Source organism: Chaetodon trifascialis, chromosome 19 (genome assembly GCF_039877785.1).
Source record: "Chaetodon trifascialis isolate fChaTrf1 chromosome 19, fChaTrf1.hap1, whole genome shotgun sequence".
Taxonomy (NCBI): domain Eukaryota; kingdom Metazoa; phylum Chordata; class Actinopteri; order Chaetodontiformes; family Chaetodontidae; genus Chaetodon; species Chaetodon trifascialis.
Genome location: NC_092074.1, coordinates 21050793 through 21073215, shown reverse-complemented (window position 1 = coordinate 21073215; position 22423 = coordinate 21050793). Strand labels below are relative to the sequence as shown.

General features: G+C 44.4%; 1 protein-coding gene across 1 annotated transcript in view; it reads left to right on the top strand.

The window, feature by feature from the left end:
- mei4 (meiosis-specific, MEI4 homolog (S. cerevisiae)) overlaps positions 1–21965 on the top strand; it is a 40946-nt gene extending 18981 nt beyond the window's left edge. The window contains exon 6 of the mRNA XM_070987994.1: positions 21723–21965. Coding sequence (XP_070844095.1) covers positions 21723–21965 — 243 coding nt within the window. The remainder of the gene's footprint in view (positions 1–21722) is intronic.
- The last annotated feature ends 458 nt before the right edge of the window (positions 21966–22423 follow it).

The window sequence follows — 22423 nt, the reverse complement described above, 5'->3', positions numbered from 1 at the left end:
CGGCGCTCCTGTCTGACATACATCCTCAGAGATGCTGCAGCCTGGTGCCACTGTCCTTGGAGCAGCGCGGCATACAGATGAGCCGTGCCATCTGGGCGCTGCGCTGTCCTGTCAGAGGGCGTGACAGTCAGCGGCGGCTTACACCAAACAGCCACAGCCCCTCAGGACAAAGCCACCATGAAACCCAGCAATAACACTAAACCACTGGGCAGTGTAAATGCCACTCTGACGCCATTACTATGCACCCTCGGTCGTCACCGTCTCAGCGTCTGCACTTTATGCAAACTGTGGGCGGTCAGCGGCTCGCCGGCTCGTCTTCACCGTATTTTCTTTAGCTGGTTTACTGGAGAGCACTGGAGGTGTGGCAGAAACAAAATCTCAGCTGGAACCTGTCCAACAAGGCGATAACAACAAAAGCGATTAATCACTTTAATTATTTACTGATTTGCAGCAGATTTTGGTGTGAACCTGCCAAGTGCTGAAACAATAAAATTCATTGTGTAGAGCTGAAACTAATTATTTTCACTGCTGGCTACTGTCTGTAAAATGTTAGAAACTGTTCAAAGTCTCCCAGAGCCCAACAGAATTTAGACAAAAGCAGCAAATCTTCACATTTAAGAAGCTGAAACCAGAGGACATTTAGAAATCAAACAGTTTTTCAGTTAGGAAAAATAATTAGCCAAATTGTTGGATTTGATTGATTTTCTGTTGTTCATCGAATTGATTTTGACTTGAGCAGATTTTAAGTTGAACTCGGTGACGTGTTTGAGGTCTGTGGGACAGCAGAGCGTCACGATCGTCCCATTACAGTTGTGTTTGTACCTGCTTTCCTTTTACTTCTGGTTTGCTCTCCTGTGAAAAACCTCTGAAAAACGCTCCGCTTTCTGGCCGTGTGTGCTTGCTGCCGGGCGGGTCGTGTACGGTGGGTTTATCGGAGTTGGCTTGATGGAAACAGCTGCTGCTGGAATCAGGTTGATGAGAGACAACAGTAACGTTGTGGATCATTAAACCAAAACTGTGTGCTAAAAGATTTTAAAATGCTCCACAGAGCTGAAGGGAGCTGCAGTTGGTAGTAATTCTGTCCGAGTTCATGGCTGTGAACATACATCGTTTCATTCACTGGTTTCCGCAGCTGCATTAAAATTGCCAGCCGGTTGTAGGTTCCAGCCTCTCAACTGCTTTAAAACTTGAGTTCAGATCAGTACATGATGAGCCCATTTTTAGCATTTAATGTATTAAACGACTGATTAGTCAAAAAAAAAAAAAGATGTGCGTGGTCATCAGTTGCAGCGTACATTGGATTTCCTGTGATGAATTGTGAGGCGTGTGAGCGGACAGTCGGGGTGGGGGTGGGGGGGGGGGTGGCCTTCCTGGTTAACCTTCCATTGTAGCATCATTTGGCACGAGATCCCATGAAACTTCCCCGTGTTATTGTCTCATTAGAGTGATCCGATGAGTTTCATGGCCAGCCATCGTCTGGGCCGAGTGCCCTTAATGATATTAAGTTTGGCTTGGGGATATTAAATTTGGCTTTGGGGTGATGAATGACTTTTCCGACATGCAGGGTTCAGCTGTGGTGGCAGAGCCAGAGGAAATGAGCATCGCAGCTGATGCCTCGAAAGGCCAGTGCCAGTTCAATTTGCACCCTTTGGCTCCTCGGTCCTCAGTGAATGCTCGGGGAATATTTCGCTCCAGGACTGCTCCTTACTTCACGTTTTATCTTTAAATATCAGGAGGAGGCTGATTCCCGAGTTTCAAATGCTCCTAGTCCTACATTTTTCTCGAGAGCCCGGTCGTCCGATGCTTGATAGTAATCTGTGACTCAGATAAGGTGAATTCATTCTCAAAAATTGTGAGTTTAATGGAACTGCTTTGTCTGCGTGAGTGACAGCGGTGTTTGCAGGGAGGAAGTCTTTAGGAGATGTGGGAAGAGCTGTGGCGCACACGCATGGCATTTCCAAGAAACTGGCGTCATGCGCCTTAAAGCTCATTTTTTCTGGTCTCATGTGTGTCACCATGACAGCAGAGAGTTCAGTCGCTGCAGGTCTGAAGATCAGATGCAGGAAGAAATCTGCTTTTTAAAGACCGTAATTACAAACAGCAGAGAGGAATATGGTGCACTGAACTGCTCAGTAACAGGGAGCTGTTTCTGGTTCTTGTGGTGCAGAGCAGTCACGATGTAGTTTATTGGAATTAAATTAATCTAATAATAACGTTTGCAGTTGTACTGCCTGATGGAGACGCTGCTGGTCTAAACGTTGCATCCTGAACAGCCTGCTTTTCTGTGGCCTTATTGGATTTTTGTAGAATTTTTGCCTCAGTGTGATAAATTACTTTGATTTATCCGGTTTTGGATGCGCTAGATGAGCCAAAAAGACGTTCAGTCAGATTATTGTATCCATGAACAGTCCCTCAATTGAGGTTCCCAAAAATAAGCCGCGTCACGATGCTCTGTATGTCAGTATGAAACGAAATGTTAAATTGTGGGCAGTGAACTCCTTTGCATGGCACTGGTTGACCATCAGGAGCAGTTTTGCTCAAGGATGCTTTGACATGTGAACAGACCGCCTGCCCCGAGGTCAGTGGACTGTACCACTCTGTGATCCATCCCAGCAGGGATTCACAATTCCCTTAAAATAATGCTTTACCCTAATTCTAGCAAGTTAGTCCTTATTTCACCGTTTTACCTCTACTAAATTCTCCAGTTTGTTTTAGCGTTTGCTCACATGCTGCACCCAGTCGCCCCAAAAACTCAGACTTTTTCACCCTCGATTGCACTCGTGGTGCCTTCACTGGCTCACTGACTCTTCAGGTTGACTGTTTTGGTACTAAAAGGCAGGTTTCGCCGTCTGTGGGTTACAGTGAAACATAAAAATTCACAGCTTTTTGAGGCATGAATTCATCCCGTTTTTAATCTTCAATCTTAGTTTCCCATAATCGGGAGCGGCTTCTTCATATGTTTTGGCTTTTGACAGATGTTTTTCTTTTCTTTCCTGTCAAAAAAGGGTCAATATTTTATTTCGCGAATAAATATGGATGACAGCAGTTACAACGCAGGTGCCACCTTAACAGTGCCGAGATTGAAGCTTGTTTTACTACTGTGAAAAAGGGCCATTTATTATATGATGAAGAGACGAGAGGGCTCTGATGGATGGAGATGAACATATCTTTGGCATTTATGTACTGCCTGACTTACACATCGATGCTAGAACATCTCAACTAATTCAGCAGCTCATTTATCAGTCTCGCTCTTTTGTACTGCGCATTATGTTCTAAACTGTCTGGCAAAATAAATATTGATGTGTATATAAAGAAAAATTGTATTTTTTACAGCTAACATAGTTTGTTAGTCGTGTTGGGCTCCAGTCCAGTCAGTGGAGCTCTGTAATGTTCACGCAGACCTACTGTAAGAGCTACAAACAGCCTTCCTCTCTGCTTGAGTTGCTATAAGAGAGCTTTGTCAGTACATCTCTGCTTCTTTTTACACTTACTCACCAGCTCTGCTCCATTCCTCGGGGAGAAAGAAAACCAATAACACCTTCACGGGGAAAACAAATGACGACATTTTGATAGTTTTCTTCCTGCTGTACAGCTTTGTATGAGGCACGGGGCTGGCAGGGGGGTGCTAGCATGCTGAGTTGAGTCAGCAGTAAGCTGAGAAGTGGAGATACTCGGTCCTGATACAGGAAGACCAGCGAGAGGGAATCATTGTGTGCTAACAATCTGTGCAGCATCCAGGTGCTGATTAAGCTGCAGACACAGAGATGCTCGTCTCAGGGTAAAAATGCAGCTTCTTTCTGCGCCAGCTCCAGTGGGGGTAGCCTTCATATTAATCATACTAAACATGCCCCTTTTTCTGTTGTTGAGAACAGCCAGCGAACGCCGGGTGTTCCGGTCAGAGAGGCTAAAAGACAGAACGCCGGCGGTGTTTGGGACCGTGTGGTCTTCTAGAACTGACACCTGGACCTTTCCTCTGTACGAACCGGCTGAACTTGACTTTAAGATCTGAGCCCAATGGAGGCTCAAAGCTACGTTTTTACCTTTCTAAAATGTTTAGTGTGTCGAAAACTTTTGTGATTTTAACTAAGTTAAACAATGAGTACCAGTGCGGCAGTGTGGGTCGACTCTCTGCTACAGCCACTCGATTTGTGCATGGACTCGCCTTGTCCATCCCATTTACATCCATGAGGGTAGGCTAAATAACAGAAACACCTCTCTGTACAATGCAGTGCAGTTCAACAGCATTACAAAGTGCATCATACATCTCTTAAAAACCTCATAACCTTCATCAGGGGAGGATTCATTACAGGATTGTATTAGACTAACTGGCGGCTGAGTGAAATGAAAAAATGGCTGCCCCCATCTAAACAAATGAGTAACCAGAGTTTAACGCATCCCAAGCCCACAACTTTGTGTGGCAAATTGTTGCAGGTCGGGAGGCGGATCAGGTCATGATGCCACATCTGTTCCCGCTTTGGCTCCAGCGGGTGCCTTGTGTCTTGTATTTAACAGTAGCTGAGCCATGTGTCGTTCAGTCTGAACTCAGCAAATGAGCATTAATGCTGCGTACATCAGTTCTGCTCAGACCAGTTCAAAGGCATAATGTGCTTGACAGCCGTCAGAGGTCGTGCTGTTTTACAGCATTATATAAAATGCCATTTGGATCCTGTCATCATTGTGGATTTTCTGTGTCATCTCAATCATCCTGTTTCTATTAAAATGTCCTGTGGATTTCTGAGAAGTTAACAAAACAGACATGTGAGACATTGAGTGTTTTCCACTACTCTTATGCTAACACACCCTTAAGATGTGACAACATAACAGAATTAATCGAGCACCGACTGTGGTCCATTTGTTATTTTAATGAATTTGTCTGGCGCGAACACATCCTGCTGTGTTTTCCATCAGCAGCTGTGGGATTTGAAAGAGATGTGACAGCAGCGAAGGCTCCTGTCTGAGCTCATACTGTACTTTTTTTTTTAGTGCGCTTTGCATTCAGACGTTGCGATATTTTCTCCACCACAAGTCAGCTGACTCACATTTTCAGATAAGGGCAGAGAGGTGCTCTCCACAGCACAAACAGGTACCAGGTGTTATTCGCTGTGTGAAAAGCCTCTTTCCATCAGCCTGTTATCTCACCTTGTCTTAACAATACAATCTCTTCGCCACCTCAGTCAAATATGAAACTTTTTTTGTGATCCTGAAGCTGTTTTTCCCAGAATTTCTTTTCTGTTTCAGTGCATTAATGTTTTAATTGAAAAGTATTTTAAGGAACATATTTGCCTTTATGGTATTTAGTATATTATATATAATAAAGTCTCTTTATATGAGTTTTATTATTGTCCTGTGTTATTCTGTCCATCCTGGGGCAGCTGTGGCTCTGGATGTGTAGAGGTTTGATTGTAGGGTTGATCTCCCGTCAACATGTCAAAGTGTCCTTAAGGAAGACGGTGAATGCAAAGTTGCATGGCAGCAGATGTTTTTCACCTCTGTCAATGTATAGAGAAAAACAGGACAACAGCATGGCAGGACATGAACATTCACAACCTGAGCTGTGTCTCAAAAAGACCACACTAGAAAATGAACTGGATCAGAGGGAGCTTCCTTTGCGTTATCAAAGTGAGCTAACATACTTTTGAACTAGACGCTGCTACGACCTCCTCCACTGCCATCCAGTTCAGCTGACAGCCTGTTAGCAGCAGGAGAGATGCTCCATGGTGTGCTTGAGTTTTACAACTGATTAGAACCGGGACACACTTTTTATTCCTCTGTGTGGAATATCACAAACAAAGGTGTTGAGCCTTACAGGTGAGACCCGAGACTCATGCAGGCTGATATTGCAGCAGTTGGTGCAGCTGCTCTGTAGGAGTGCTAGACTGTACTATAACTGGGCAGAGGCCATAAATAATATACTTTTCATGATTGTATTGAAGAACATCAGCAGTAGTGTTGAATATATATGTAATTGAGAAATGTTGACAGCAGAGACAAAACTCTGACCAGAAGCACCTGACAAATGAAAAACGAGGTCGATGTTGGGCAGTGGGAAACCAAAATGAGACTCCCTCTCAGGGTAGTTCTGGTCTGGATCCCACACATTCGGAGGTTGATCTGTGCTATACTCCATAGTTGCCATAGTTGAGGCTTGTAAATCAAGATGCCATTTAACATCACGACTCTGTGTTGTCTCTGTGCACATCATTACTCTCAGCAGTCTGTATTATTAAATCTGCATAGCAGGAAAGTGAAAGGTGTAAAATCTAAAGAAAAAAATGCTTTGTTATTATCTCATTACTTGTCATGTTAGTATTTTCCAGGCTTTTTTCAGGAGGCTTTTTTTTATTCGTCTTTTGTGAGGAAGCTCTGGTGGCATCTGTGATGATGGCTTAATTAATTAGCATTCTTTGACTCTCCCGTTGCCTGTTGTCTTCCTCTCTGTTATCTTCTTCCTCCCACAGTGCTCGCCTCTCTCAGCTTTCATTAAAATAATCCACAGCATTCACTGCTCTGCTTCGGTGTTCGCATGCATCTTCTGGATTTAGATGGACAAATATGTGGTAGGACAGTACTGATTGTATTGAATTACTGTGATTTCATGATCATCACGGCCTTCTTATAACACAGTGAAGGTTCATTTCAGCAGACAGGACCTCAGGCAGTGGGAATATACTCTCTCTCTCTGCCTTCGCCGAGTTTTTAATGACAAAAGCATAATTTAATGTCCGTTAGATGTGTCCCACATAAATGCAAGCTATAGCATTCTCAGCCTGAGTAATGCCTACCAGCGCTTCACAGCCATAGTCATAATGGCTTTGGCATTTTAGTTTGAGCTACTATCTGACTGGCCTACAAATCCACTAAGGCCTAACTTATATCGTCCTGAGCATTGTGTGTACAGACGAGCACACTGTGGTTTGTCAGCTACATGAAGTCTGCAAAGCGCCTAAACTTCAGCTGTCGTGGCTGCAGAAAATGGAGAATAAATTGAGCCAATATTTAGACCAATCTGCATCATTGCCAAGTACATTTAAAGAGCAGGAATTTGGCTCAGAACTAAATACGTTTTGGCAGAAACCTGCACGGAGACAGAGACTGTCTATCAGTTTATTCCCAAAATCCTCTGATGTACTTTCACAACTTTAAATACAAATCATGTCAGCATAGGAGAAATTAAATGAACAATGTGTTCAGCTTAGTTTTCTTAGTTAGTTAAAGAAGCCAGTGCAATAAGAACAAGAGAGCATGAAAGCCAAATTATTCATGCAGCGTAGTGTAGAGGCATTGTTTAGTTATGTTTTAGAGCAGCATTTGTATTAAGGAGACTGCATCTGTGGTCTGTTTATTGGAAAACATTGATGTTCATTTATATTTACACACACACCTTTCTTTAGCTCTGTGTGAGGTGATCTACTCTCTCTGTGAGGTGATCTGCAGTGTGTGAGGTGATCTGCTCTCTGTGAGGTGATCTGCAGTGTGTGAGGTGATCTGCTCTGTGTGGGGTGATCTGCAGTGTGTGAGGTGATCTGCTCTGTGTGGGGTGATCTGCTCTCTGTGAGGTGATCTGCAGTGTGTGAGGTGATCTGCTCTGTGTGAGGTGATCTGCTCTGTGTGTGAGGTGATCTGCTGTGTGTGAGGTGATCTGCTCTGTGTGGGGTGATCTGCTCTCTGTGAGGTGATCTGCTCTGTGTGTGAGGTGATCTGCTGTGTGTGAGGTGATCTGCTCTGTGTGGGGTGATCTGCTCTGTGTGGGGTGATCTGCTCTGTGTGAGGTGATCTGCTGTGTGTGGGGTGATCTGCTCTGTGTGAGGTGATCTGCTGTGTGTGGGGTGATCTGCTCTGTGTGAGGTGATCTGCTCTCTGTGTGTGGGGTGATCTGCTCTCTGTGTGTGGGGTGATCTGCTCTCTCTGTGTGAGGTGATCTGCTGTGTGTGGGGTGATCTGCTCTGTGTGGGGTGATCTGCTCTCTGTGTGGGGTGATCTGCTCTCTGTGTGTGAGGTGATCTGCTCTGTGTGGGGTGATCTGCTCTCTGTGAGGTGATCTGCAGTGTGTGAGGTGATCTGCTCTGTGTGTGAGGTGATCTGCTCTGTGTGGGGTGATCTGCTCTGTGTATGAGGTGATCTGCTCTCTGTGAGGTGATCTGCTCTGTGTGAGGTGATCTACTCTGTGTGAGGTGATCTGCTCTGTGTGTGAGGTGATCTGTGTGTGAGGTGATCTGCTCTGTGTGTGGGGTGATCTGCTCTGTGTGAGGTGATCTGCTCTGTGTGTGAGGTGATCTGCTCTCTGTGAGGTGATCTGCTCTGTGTGTGAGGTGATCTGTGTGTGAGGTGATCTGCTCTGTGTGTGAGGTGATCTGCTCTGTGTGTGAGGTGATCTGCTCTGTGTGTGAGGTGATCTGTGTGTGAGGTGATCTGCTCTGTGTGGGGTGATCTGCTCTGTGTATGAGGTGATCTGCTCTCTGTGAGGTGATCTGCTCTGTGTGAGGTGATCTACTCTGTGTGTGAGGTGATCTGCTCTCTGTGAGGTGATCTGCTCTGTGAGGGGTGATCTGCTCTGTGTATGAGGTGATCTGCTCTCTGTGAGGTGATCTGCTCTGTGTGAGGTGATCTGCTCTGTGTATGAGGTGATCTGCTCTGTGAGGGGTGATCTGCTCTGTGTGTGAGGTGATCTGCTCTGTGTGAGGTGATCTGCTCTGTGAGGGGTGATCTGCTCTGTGTGTGAGGTGATCTGCTCTGTGTGAGGTGATCTGCTCTGTGTGGGGTGAGTCCAGCTCTGTCGCCATCCACCGCTGAACATAGCTGACAGATTTGAAGAACGATCAAATTAAGGGCAAAGTCAGAGAAATTGATGGGCGATTAGCCGAGGATCAAAGCCGTCCTCTGTCCTCAAAGCGGACCGCTCTCATTAGCGGTCTAAGCAGGAAGCGAAATGAGATGGTTGATCAAAGTCACTTTATGAAAGTAAACCTGGGAGCCTCTGTGGAGTTCCCGTCCATCTCACACACTCCAAGCCATGCATAAATACACAAACACACCACATACATACAAAACACCTTTTAACGTCCTCTGTATTCAGTCAGGTGGATGAACAGCCGCTGCCTGAATCTTTAATCTAGTATTTCTAAAATCTAATTTCGCCTGTAAAATAAAGCCGCTCACTGGGAGAAGCTGCACATGCACAATAATTTGGGGAATCTTTGATCTTCTTCCATTTCTGAGCCTCCACTAACTGTACTTTTATATCACTTCTTCTTGCTTCTTCGTTTTGTTTTTAAGTAAACATGTTTTTTGTAGCTTCCCAGGTAACAGCAGTGTGGTTGAGAGGTGAAGGCGTACAGTATGATCAATAATAAAGAGCAGAAAAGAAGAGCTGACAGCAGAAAAAGGTGGAACGAAGTAGAACTGAAATAAAAAATGAACTGTGCAGCTCAGGTGAGAGATTTCTGGAAAGAAATTCGGATCATGTCATGTGGGTTATTACAAGAAATCAACATGCAGGCACCGTTTACATTGATAACTGCGGCAGACTTACCTCTTAAGGTTCTTAATGATTCTTAATTTTGTTTGACTGCTCTGTTTTTTTTGACCTGTTGGACTTTTTCTTCCCCACATCTCACATGATAACTTGAGATCAGTAGCCAAAACAATGAAAATAAAGCCTGTTTTGTCTTAAAAAAACATGTTTTTCCAGAAGTTTTCCGGTTTTAGAACACTCAGGAGTAAGTGATTGTGTGTATATCTGATATTTTAGACACTGTTGTGTCTAAAAGGCTAGTTTTCATTTTTCTAATTAGTCAAATTCAGGTGAGACAAAAATAGTTTGCCAGTCTAAAACCCTGAATGCTGAATTTAAAGCCAACAGTCAGTGGCACCAGATGACAAAAAGAGGCAAACATGGCTCATAATTTGGGGTTTGAGAGGACATGGTCAGCTGCTTTTATCTGGCCCAGGAAGCTGTCCTGATCCTGATGAGGTGTCCTTAAAGGAGTTGAGCTCTGCTGTCTGTTCTGCTGCAGGCTTTTTCTCTTCTTACACTCTTTAAACGTCCTGTTGAATTCTTCTAGAATGCAAAATATTATTTGCTGGAGTGAAGGTTTGGTCTGTAATTTCTGTTAATTTACCCAGAATTCTTGGCATATTAGCCCTAAAATCTAGAAATAAACTTGCCTTGAATTGAGACACAACCCACCTCCAGCGAATGTGGGCGGAGTGGTGGAGGAGATCCATGGATAGCCTGGTGAGAGGAGAGAGGAGAAGGACCGCGAGCTGCCGGGTTAAAGGTGGAGCTCTTTTGTCAGCTTTCTGCTCGAGCAGGTCTCACTAAGTGGGTGGACGCTGTAAATCTTTGAGGGGACTCTGCTGTCTTATCAGATGGGACAAAATTGACCTCCTCTCTGTAACTGTCACTGCTTAATGAAACCATTTAACAAAAACCAAAACAATCATCTCACCCGATGGGCCTTTCTTGGGTTGCTGATGCTGAGATAAACTTGGAGAAAACAAGGAGATGTGGTACTTTTTCCTGTGTGTGTGTGTGTGTGTGTGTGTGTGTGTGTGTGTGTGTGTGTGTGTGTGTGTGTGTGTGTGTGTGTGTGTGTGTGTGTGTGTGTGTGTGTGTGTGTGTGTGTGTGTGTGTGTGTGTGTGTGTGTGCGCGCGTGTGTGGAACAGACAGACCTGTGTTCTCCCACCTCCTTGGGCAGTCAAGATGTCAAGATTTGAGCTCAGCGAACGCCGGCTTGGATGAGATTGGATCGATTTTCTGTCGGTTGAATCAGTGGATTGTCAGCGGACCGCCTTCAAAGAGACGGCCGGGGCAAAAAATAAAACACTGCGAGAGGACGCTTGTACAAGACAGAGGCGAGAAAATGAAAGAGGAAAAAATCAATTCCCGGGCGCTGTTGTCTGCTCCGGGCTAATGGGTGGGGAAGGTGGTGTGTGGTCATGTTGCATGTAAGCCTGCAGCACGCCGCGGCCGTACTCTCTTCAGTGGAGGACCGCTGGGAATTATTTGTCCGCAGCACTTCAAGGAGAGTCATACCAGGAGTGTTATACGACTCCTGTGTGAGGAAGACCATGAGGCCAACAACTGTTTGTCATCAACGCAAGTGCTGAGAAAAAGGCGGATTTTTGTTGTTTTTTTTTGTTGTAGCAGAACATGAAAATGAATTTCGTCTTGATTAATTAGTCTCTCAGGAGGCCACGGAGTCATCGTTTTCACCTTTATCGATACTGTCACTCCGCATCAGTTAAACCAAACAGGATCTGCACTCCTGTATTCTCTTGATTAGCTTTTAAATGAGCTTCATGACGTGTGTTTCAAAGTCATTCATTAAAACTGCTCTCTCCTCCACCGGCCCAGAGCTGCTATCAATTAGACGATCAACAGAAAATGAATCGACAGCAAATGTTCGTGATCAAGCATGTTTTTAGGTCTGGAGCTGTTGGAGATGTCAGCTTGGCCCCTGGGGACATCGTAGTGGACATTTCTCATTATTTAAACAATCTGAAAATATGTTTCCAGATGAGCTGATAATGAAATTTTAGTAGAGGTCGAACAACAGTGGAGCTCATTGTCATTCAGACCTTTCTGCTAAAGTTGAGCTTTAGATGTGCGTGACGTCAGTTTTGTGTCTTTCCTGCGGCTCCTTTTTCATATTGATCCGCATCTTCTCAGATCAAAGGAAGCTGTCATATCAGATAAGCCATGAGTGATGCACAACCGCTATGTCTGATCGACGTCTGCAGCCGTCAGCAGCTGAAATCAGCCGGTTAGAAAAGGCCGATAGCAGCTCGGGTTTGACCCAAGCTGCTCCTTGGACCGAAAAACGTGAATTTCTGTTTTCAGTGGAAAACTTGAAATGCTTAAATTCAGGCACATTTAGTGTACTGTGACATCAGCACGGACAGGAAGTCGGTCCGACCTGGTTGATCTGTGCAGCAGCACAAGTTAAAGCTGTCCCAGAAGAACTGGTCCCCCTTTGACGTGGAACTGGACCTGGCAGTTCTCGCGGGCAGGGTCTCGGTGAAGTTGCGGTCGGGGTCAGCACAGGCCGAGCCTCCCTTCCTTTTCGATGGGAGCGCAGTGCCGGCTAACTGACAGCACTGCTGCAGAGAGAGGCTGAAGCTTCTCAATCACGCTTTGGGCTTTCTTTTCCACTCTGGTGACAAATCAATCTTTGTCCTTGATCAGTAAATTACTGCCCTTCACACTGCCAGCCGAGCACAGCTTCATTATGTACTCTTTGTCAGCTTCTCCCTCGCTCTGTCTGCCTCACTCTGTTTGTCTCTCTGCCTCTGCCGCCTGTTCTTATTATCAGTCTCATCCTGTCACATTTTTTCTTTCCCCTGCCTTTCACTTTTCTTTTGCTCTTTTCTTTCATAATCTTCTTCCTTCCATTTACCTTGACGTCGCTCACGTTCTCTACATTTTCTGACCCGGCCTTTTTCCGTTGCAGTCTTGTCACTCTCTCCTCTTTATGTCCTTTTCTACTGAAAATCACTATGTCGGTATAAATCTCAACGAAATAAAGCAACACTTGAAAAAGGTATTGACATAAACTCTGAAGTAACTTCATCAGAATTACAAATGGCGGTAAAGCGGTGAGTCACGGAGGGCTGAAAGCTAATTAGCAGCATTTATCAGCTGTAAAAGAGTTCTGGCAATTAGCACTTTGATATGTGAGTTTTTTTCAAAGCAGCGCGAAGCAACTCCCTGAGCTGAAGAGGTCAAATCATCTGCATCCAAACTGCTCGAGAAAAGAAGAGAGAAAAGAAAAATATCCACAAAGTATTTGTTATGTGAAGGAGAACAGTCTGACACTCACTGCTGACCAAACAAGCAATTTGAAGACACCAAATGGACCTTGGACGAAATGAAATTGCATTTTAAAGATCAATTGAGAAAATTATCCTTTGTTGCAGCCTTATTTGTGGTTTTTTTTTTTTTCAGGCCTCGTCAATCAAATCTTATTGAATCACACCCACACAGTCCTTAAGAAGAACAGCAGATTAGCTGAATTTTCCTGTTAACTCTTAATAAATGTGTCCAGTAATACCTGCTCAACAGCAAACAGCAGACAAGCTTTGAGACGAGCTGGACCATTTAGCAGCTCATCAGCCAGATGTTGATGTCAGGAGCTGATGGAGACCAAACCAGAGCTACAAACAGCGGGAACGATAGACTTTCATTCATTTGGTGGATGCAAACACGAACATGACCGCAGTAGGATGATAATAGGCAGTGATAACATGCGTACAGTTTGTTCTGCTGCCCCCAAGTGGCCAAAAAGAGTAAGGAAATATCAGTTATTGTTTGTTTTCATCAGAGTCTTTAAGCTGCAGGTGAATTCGCTTTGTTTTTCTGCATCATATCGTCGCAAGCTGAATATATCTTCCTGAGACCCAGCCTGTTCATTTGTGTCCTCTGTAGTGGACATTTGGTTTTGGTCTATATCTTTTGACTCATTTGTGCTACCCTACTAAGTCCTGGTGTGCTCAGTAGAGGACATCCTGGCCTTTCCAATGATATCTCATGTGTTTGGGTGGGATGAGGGGAACTTTGTTTTCATGCTGAGACAAAGTGGAGACTGCAGCAAAATGCAAATGCCAGGAAAAGAGAAAAGAGTCAAATATTGTTAAGATATTGATTTTTTTAACAATGGTAATTGTATATTTTCTTGTTAATGAACATGTCAGGAATCATAGTTCAATTAAACTTTTTGTTAGGAAAAATAATAGCAATGCTATAAATGTTTAATAATGTCAGTTTTGTTCAGTAGTTCAACAAAAGATACAGGCCAAATGTTCAGGTTCACTTAAAAAATGGATTGACGTTTTTGTTTTCTTTTCAGCCTGTTATGATTTTGTTGTTATGGTAAAATCATTGTTAGTCCACTGCAGCGGACATGCTGTAAAATCTGAACTAAAAATATTTTTACAAAATTCTGCATTGTGAGTTGTTGTTTTAGCTCCAAAGAGGCAGGAAATCGCAAAAAAAATTAAATAGAAAGATGCTTTTTTTCCTCGGTTCTCAGGAGGATATTTTGTTTTTTGGACAAACTGTTGGACAAAACGAGACATTTGAAGACATCGCCTCAGGATCCCGGAAATAGCGATTTATTTTCTTCTGTTTGCTGACATTTCATAGACTAGAAGAAGAACCGTTTGCCGTTTCCAACAGTGATGAACTGACTTTGAAGTTAGAACCCTTTTTATAAAGTGTCTTTGTGGACGTCTTCCAATCTGTCTTCGTCCCTTTATTTCCTTCCGCTTTGAAACTTTCAGCCCCACCCGTCTCTCTGCCTGCAGACAGTAACGAGCTCCAGGTCCAATCAAATGGACGATTAAATTCCATTCAGGGTGCAGCTTTATAATCTGAGTGCAGCTGATGTTATCTGGGTCATGGTGCTTCAGGCTCCCTCGCTGCATACAGATGGCGGAGTTGTCTCCTCACCACAGCACAGGTCCTCATCCCCCTCGGTGCGCAAGGCCTTTCACATTTCCAGATCCCAGCAGTGGTGATCAGCGGGGTTCTCGCGCAGGTATGAAGAGGTTGTTTGTTTTGAGACGCCGTATTCAAACGTCTCCACATGGAGTCCCAAAACCATGAAATGTTTCTCAGAACTCTCAGAACAGTCACGTCATTTCTCATTTTGACCACAGCAGTGCTGCAACTAACAACTGCTTTGATAATCGATAAATCTTTTATCATTTTTATTGTATCATTTTTCTTATAACTTACTGTTTGAGACAAGTAGAAACAAGACCACGACAATAAGTAAGTATTAAGTATGGAAGTAATAAAAAGACAGAGCAACACTGTCATCACATTAGAATTGTGTTTGTGTCCACCTGATGAATCTAAGTCCAGCATCGGCTCTTCCTTTAGCTCTGGTTTGGTCTCCACCCACCCCCAGGAAAGGTTTTCTGGCTTTTTAGCATTACATTGACAGTTGAAAAGGATTAATTTTATTGTCCAAATGTCGTTTATGTTAGCATATGATGTACAACGTATGCGATGTTTACGTTACGTCCATGTTTGGGAATTGGCTGGAATCCACATTAAATGCTCAGAACAGCAGCTGTGAATGTGTCACACCTTGCAAAGACAGATAACTGTGTTCATTTCTGACGAGCTGACTCTCAGGGTAGCTAATTATCACCGTTTGAGGGCACAGTTGAAGGTTAGGAGCCTCTGGGTAACAGGTGGAGCCTCCTGCGGACATGCAGACACTCTTTACGGTATCCTGTTGCTAAGCTTAAAATCCAGATCTCATCATCAGGCTCACCTGGAAAGTTGATTACAAAATAAACTGCTTCACCTGTAGCTGAGGACACTCGCTGGGAGAAGAGACACCGAGGATAAAGCTCGCTCTGACTTTGCGTTTTGGCCTGGAAGTGAAAAGCTGTCCTGTAACTGGCGTGGAGGGAGACGGCAGTTTATCAGGATTATTAAAAGGCAACGGCAGCAAATCCCGTCACTGTCAGCCCGCGGCCCATCAGATCCCTGAGGAGTGCTAACGAGCCAACAGACAGCTCAGTCAGTCTGTCCTGCTGTTTTCATCGTCTCACTTAGAGAAGGAGTCTGGTCTGGAAACATGCAGATGGGCCCTCTATCACTTCCTCTAATGGTCTCATCTCCAAATCTTTGAAATATAAGTTTGAAATATAGACAGCAGTCTGAAGCAGGTTGTCGAATCTGAGTGCTAAAAGTTGGTTTTCAGTGCCTGCTCAAATTTTCCAGTTATTCACCAACAGCAGATCAGTTAAATGCAGCGCACATACACACATCTCAATAAATCTCACAGGACAAAATAACACACTGAATAATTACCACAACCAGGTCAGCCGTCACCTTTTCTTTTGCGGGGATTTAGCCATTTTGACTGTTATTCGAGGGCACCATGGCTGCCTAAAGCGATTATGATTGGTTTAAAGACATGCAAACGAGCCAGGTCGCTAAAATGAAGTGTGGAGATTGGTCCGGCTCTGCAAGCCTGGACTCAAGGATGAAATGATTTGATTATCATGGTCAAAGGTCACTGTGACCTCACAAAAGGGAAGAATCCATACGCTGATTTCACACAGTGATGAAGTGATGACATTTCATAGCCCAAAGGTAAAAGGTCGGCATCACTGTGACATCGTGATTGTGACCGTGTCTCACATTCGGTCACATACTGAGTTGGTGGCTCTAATCTTGGGCGTCCTCCGTCAAACTGCGCTGATTGTAAAGATCTTCTTTGCTTCCATGTTTTACAATCAGTAGCTTCTTTGCAGCAGCATCCATATTTGAAGCATTGTAGTCCACCACGGGCTGATATTGATCTTCAGGTGATTGTCGTTGCACTACGTGATGATGAAGCTATTTGTTGTTTCTGCTTTGTCTTCTCAACAGAATTGTTTGTGATTTATTTAGATGTAGTTAGATGGGATACTTTGCGCGCTGGGTTGTAAAAGATATTCCTCAGGGGATTTTATAGTGAATCCACTGTGGAACACAACCACCCACTGATGGAGAGACAATTCAATAAAATGTGGCACCTCTAACATCTCTTTTTTTCAAGAAGCAATCCGAGATCTGGTGATTTTTGCTCAGCTCCTGCTTGATGAAGCTGTCAGTCTGCATTGTGTTTCTTTTCCCTTCATGCCATGAACATTGATTTCCAGTGACGTGGAAATGAAACAGAACAGAGAGACATGAATGCAGTAGATGTTTTATGACTTGTCAAGAGCTCCTCTGAACCCCATTTTCCAGCCATTGATTTCAGATGGACAGATGGACACACAGACGGGCCTGTGACATGGACTCACTCATGAGCTCACTTTTTAGCATCTGACTGATCAAATCTACAAAAACTTTCGTGGTTTTTGTGGAGGATACCCCAGGTGAGCACAGGGAGAACATGCAAACTCCACACAGAAAAGCCCCTTTCCTCGAGATAAAGGGCAGCAGGTACCGAAGGCATGGTGGAGGACACCCCCCCAGTGCCCACAGCGCCCCAGGCGGGAATCGAACCCGGGACCTTCTAGCTGTGAGGCGACACTACGCCACTGTGCACTGTTTGTGCCCTGCATTCTTGGCTCCAGCACGTGTCACATAATACAATTCAATCTAATTACCGCGCTGAAAAACACGATCATTTTTTCCAGTGGTCATAACGCAAATTCGACTGCAGCTTCTGGAGTCCAGCAGGCGACCTTTGTTCCACGTCACAGCCTTCTCTCTGCCTGCGTCCTGTCTGCTCTTCACCTCTCACTATCCAATAAATGTCCAAACAGTAATCCTAGAGAGTAGAAAGAGGCACTGAGTCTACAGTATGTACAGTTGTCTTCATTGACTGTATGTGTTGTGTGTGAGGAGGGTTTTTATCTCAGGTGGCCGTTTGTGTCAGCCCCCCACCCCCACCCCCCCCGGTGGATGAGTAGTTGTAGTTTGTTTATGTTCTTCACAGCTGCTCCATCACAGCTCCCACTAGATTTTCATTCCAGTTATCGATTTTGCTCTATGGAGTCTCACTTCATGGCTTCATAAATTCTTTGACCGTGTGAGTGCTTGACAGGTTGGAGATGAAAGTGAGAATATCTTAGGCTTCCTCTCAGCAGCCTGCCTGGCATAAACCTCCTCTTCCTCCTGAATGCTCTTATATGTTGTTGTCACCGTGTTGGTTAGAGAGGCGATGAATTTCGCCGAGATAGTCACATATAAACGTAAATAATCATCCCGCTCACTCGAGTGCAAACTGTGGCTGCTGGTAGTTTGTGCAGGATTGCGCATCATTGCACCTGATATTGCTCTACACAAGAAATAAGCATAATTATAACACATAATGCCTGATTAGTTGTGTAGTTTGTCCTGTCAGAGTGAGTCAAACCAGAGCAGATTGATGTGGAGAAGCAACAGTTTTAGGAGGAAATGAGTTCTTCGTCTGTGAGGCTGAAGGAAAAGGTGTTGAAAGGCTTTTGGCGTTCAGCCTGCTGTCTGCTGGCAGCTTTGACCCCGTTGAAGTGCTCTGTGCCTCCTCACATTTGTTAAGATGACCTCCTGTTTTGCCTCAAATTGCAGTGTTTGTCCAGCTCGGTGGTCGTAAATGATGTGTGTCCTTGAATGAGCAAACTCTGGATGGAGACGTTTGTTGTTGAGGGTCATTTTTTATGTTTTCAAAAATGACAGGATGTCAGAAGTTTTGGTAAAGTCTCAACTTTTGGACGTCTTGGTTGTCCACCAAAAATACCCTGGAAATGTTCCCAAACCCCAGAGTCACGTCTTTAATTTACTCGTTTTGTCCGACCAACAGACCAAAACCCAAAGATAATTAATTTGCAATAATATGAAACAGAGAAAAGTAGAAAATCCTCACTTTTTCGAAGAAACACCAGAAAATTTGCCAAACAAATGACTTCAACAATTAACTAAAAAAATGTTGCAAAGGAATTTTTCCAGAAGAATATATCAACCTCAGAAATCCAGTACCTCTTATTGAGCTGTTAATAAATGTTGAACAATAATCAATCAGTTTTGATATTCAACAACTTTATCTGGTCCCAGCTTCTCAAAAATGACCTTTTGCTGATTTTATCTGTTTTGAATTCAACTGAGGCTGTGGAAAGTGTGATTTCTTACACACTAAACAATTAATCGATTAATTAAAGAAGCAACCCCTCACATCAATGAGGTGTTTTCTGATTTAAGTCAAGAAAATCTGCATATTAATTAATGGTAAAGCCTCCAAACAGGATGTGCACTGTGCAGTCAGTCAAACTGAAATAAATCATGCTGGAAATCCTTCCAGAAACGGTTTCAGGAAGCTTTAATTCCCACATCTTTGCTTGGTTCCATGTCTTGGTCGTCCAGCGACAGTCACAGGGAGGTAAGATATCATCCAGGATCTGCGCATGGGTACAGCCCAGATAATCATCTTTTTAACGATGATTTGCACGTCACACTGCAGTCCTCCCTCCCCGCGTTCGCTCAGATGAAATGTGGCCTCTCCATCTTGTTGACAGTTGCTGTAGCAGACAGTGTGAGTATCCGAGGCCTCTGTGTCAAGCTGCCTGGCACCATCTCTTAATGGCAAATCTGCGTATGTGTATATATATGTGTTCAGCACAGTCCCTTAACTCAGCTCAAACACAATTCTAACACATGATTGGAACCTGTTATCACACTCAGATTTGCAGTTATTTTAGTAGATGAGCTAATAATGACAACAACATAAGACTGCATGCAACCCTGGAGCAAAGCAGGCCCGTGCTTTGAATCACAACCAGCTGAGAAGATAAACAGTAACTCGCTTTTCACCGACTGTATTGTATGTTAGTATGACTTAAATTTATGAGCTCTGGGCCTTTGAATCAACAAGCTGATATTCAAATATGGATAACAGAGCCGAGATTTAATCATATGACAAGCTCTCTGCTCGTCAGTGCCGTCGACCGTACAGACGTATTCATAGATATCGGGAATATCTGCCACACTGCTCTCACTGCAAGTCACAGATAGCATGAATAAAGTTTCATCTGTGTATTTAATTCCTGTGTGAGCTGACAAGATACAGTGCAACAAGCCTTAAAAACAGCTTCACTCTCATCTGATCCATTGATAATATTAAAATCTGTCTATTTGAGCTGTGGTGATTTTGGACAGCTGGTGCTTGCTTTGCTAATTTGTGCCACCAAACAACATAATGCGTCATTAGCTTTAGCAACATAGCTAACTAGCCTGTCCAACAAATGCGAGGCCAGATCCACATCAGCACTGAGGTTTGAAGTGGTGGGTTTTTGGTCATGAATCCAAACTTTGTCAGCAGCAGGAGAGTTCTGTCTCCACTAACCTGTGAGTGAAGCTGCAGAAACAAGAAGGCGAAATTGAGCGATTGAATTGTGAGAAAATGGTGTTTCAGCTCTCAAGAGCAAAGTGCAAAGTGACCCAATCCTGATGCTGTCTAAGTGGTGTGTGTGTGCGTGTGTGCGTGTGTGTGTGTGTGTGTGTGTGTGTGTGTGTGTGTGTGTGTGTGTGTGTGTGTGTGTGTGTTTAAGGGGTTAAGGGGTGTTGTTGTCACATTCTGTCAGCTCTGTGAAATCGTAACCCTGGAGGAATACCTGACAGCCATCTGCTGGTTGTTTTTCTCTGTGACATCTCACACACAAAGGTGCGCACGCTGAAACTTTCACATGCAAAAAAATCAGCCACACACGCATTAATGAAGGTGCGCTGAGACTTAGCCTGGAAGGAATCCAGCAGCTTCTGTTATTTGAATAATTAACATTTGGTTTGCAGTATTTTGTGTATTGTAGGCCTTGAACTTGGCTTACTGCACACTCTGAAAGCAATAACACCTCGTACCTCTTGTTTTTGTCTTGTCATCTGTTGCTAAATAGTGTGTGCATGTATTTGCAGCATGTTGCAGCATCATCTGTCAGTCCATCCGCCCTGAAGGATTGCACCAGTGTTGGTTCATTTGAGTAATGATGCACCTTCTCTGCTGGTTCAGTACTACTGTCTCTGCCTTGGATTACATCGATCATGAATGCCACACGGTCATAAAGTTTAAAGGATGTCTTTGATATCTCCATCTTGGCTGTAGTGTTTCACACAAGTAGAGAATGTATCTGTGCTGGATGAGCCCAGGAGGAGGTAAGAAGCTCTGACATATTCACCGTTTTAGAGTTCACATCTGTCATTGCAGAGGCTGCTGCTCAAAGATGTGGCCAGGAGGTTGTAATGGCAGCAAGCCAACACCAAAGGACGCTGTCAAGATTGGCTTTGGTTACGCCAGGGGACTGGGGTAGAAGACAAGCCTTCATGGATGTAAAGGATTTCATGTTGAAGCACTTTTGCCAAGAAAATGTTCCCAGGAGAACCGCCTATATGACGAGTCATCAAATAAAATAAAGGTTATGATCATTAGAGAGGGTGATCAGGTCGGCCTCCACGGGGCAGATGATGAGCATATCTCTTGCCAGCGTGGTACTGTGTTTCCTGGGCAAATTTCCAGTTCTACATCACGTTTCTCATGAAGTCAGCTTCTGACCTCCACTGGGGGTTTTGTCATGCAGTGGAAGGAACACTTAAAGCAGATCCTGAACACTGATGTGTCCTCAGTGGAAGAGGCAGAGTCGGGGAAAGTCTTGCCGACATCTGCCAGAGGACATTTAGGTGGAGGAGTGGATGGACACCCTGAGATGGTTGGGGAGCCTCTTCACTGTTGCATAAAGGTCAGGACAGTACCTATCAGCGGCAGCCGGTGTATCTGTTTGCAGTGCAGCCAAACACACTGATGTTTTAGCAAAGAAGCCACTCAATAATTGGCTTCTTTCCATCACGCCTTGAGCAACTGCAATCTGATTTTGCAGCGTAGGTAGTTTTCCTCCCTCTGGAGTACTGTGGTGATCCGGAGTGCCAAGGTCATTGGTACAAACCGTTTGGTCCTCCTACACCCAGAGTCAGAGCTGTGTCCGAAGCACTTTTATTCGTGGGATACCTGAGCTGGTTGAGTCCTGCCTCATTTTATATCAACAGCCACTAAAGACTTTTGGAGGTTTGCAGAGGCAGTAGTTTCCATCTTCATCTAAAGATAGAAATCTTTAGATGATGTAAAAAGTATTTCTGTACATACATTAAAATCTGGGACAGAATCCCACATTGCATCAGTCGTCCGTCATTAAGTCAGCAGTGAAGCGTTGATGTGGATTATGCAGCCCTAATGTTGATGTTCCTTTCCAGGCGCACGGCTCAGGGCTCGAGGAGTTTCCCGTGAACCAGTATCAGAACTCGTGCCACCTGTTCTGGATCCTGGAGGAGCTTCTGCAGAAGTCAAAGGTACCTTGCAGGGTGGAGGTGGGGTCTGAGCAGACGGGCTTCATGAGTCACTTGGAACGGCGCGTCTTTCTATTGTCGGATGAGTTTCCCTTGTTTTCCATCGCCATGTGGAGGATAGGAGGTCTCCTCACTTCCTTGGACAGATAAGATCCCCCTAGTGCAGAGCACCAGGCCACACTCAGAGATTTGCTTTTCTCTGCCTCATATGACCAAAGTTGGTTTGAAACCACGGCCTCACACCGCTGAGCAGCATCTATAGAGACCAACGCTGTGGCTTGGTGCGCTAAAAAGGAATACACAGAGTACATCATATTGACAAAGGCCCATAATCTTCAGTCCCTCAAAAGACCAAAATCAACACTGAATGTGTCTACTAACAAGCACTGTGTGTGTCAAAGCCCGCTGCATCTTCCTCCTCTGAGCCATAGAGCCCCATTGTTGTCCAGAAACTATTAACAACACATCCATGAGCCACACTGACACGTTCCTTCATCACCATGAACACACACGCTGGAGTTATTTTCATTCAATCCCACACACACCCTCCTACTGCCACCAAATGTGGATTAATCCGCCGCTGAAAATAGTCCCCAACAAACGCTCCA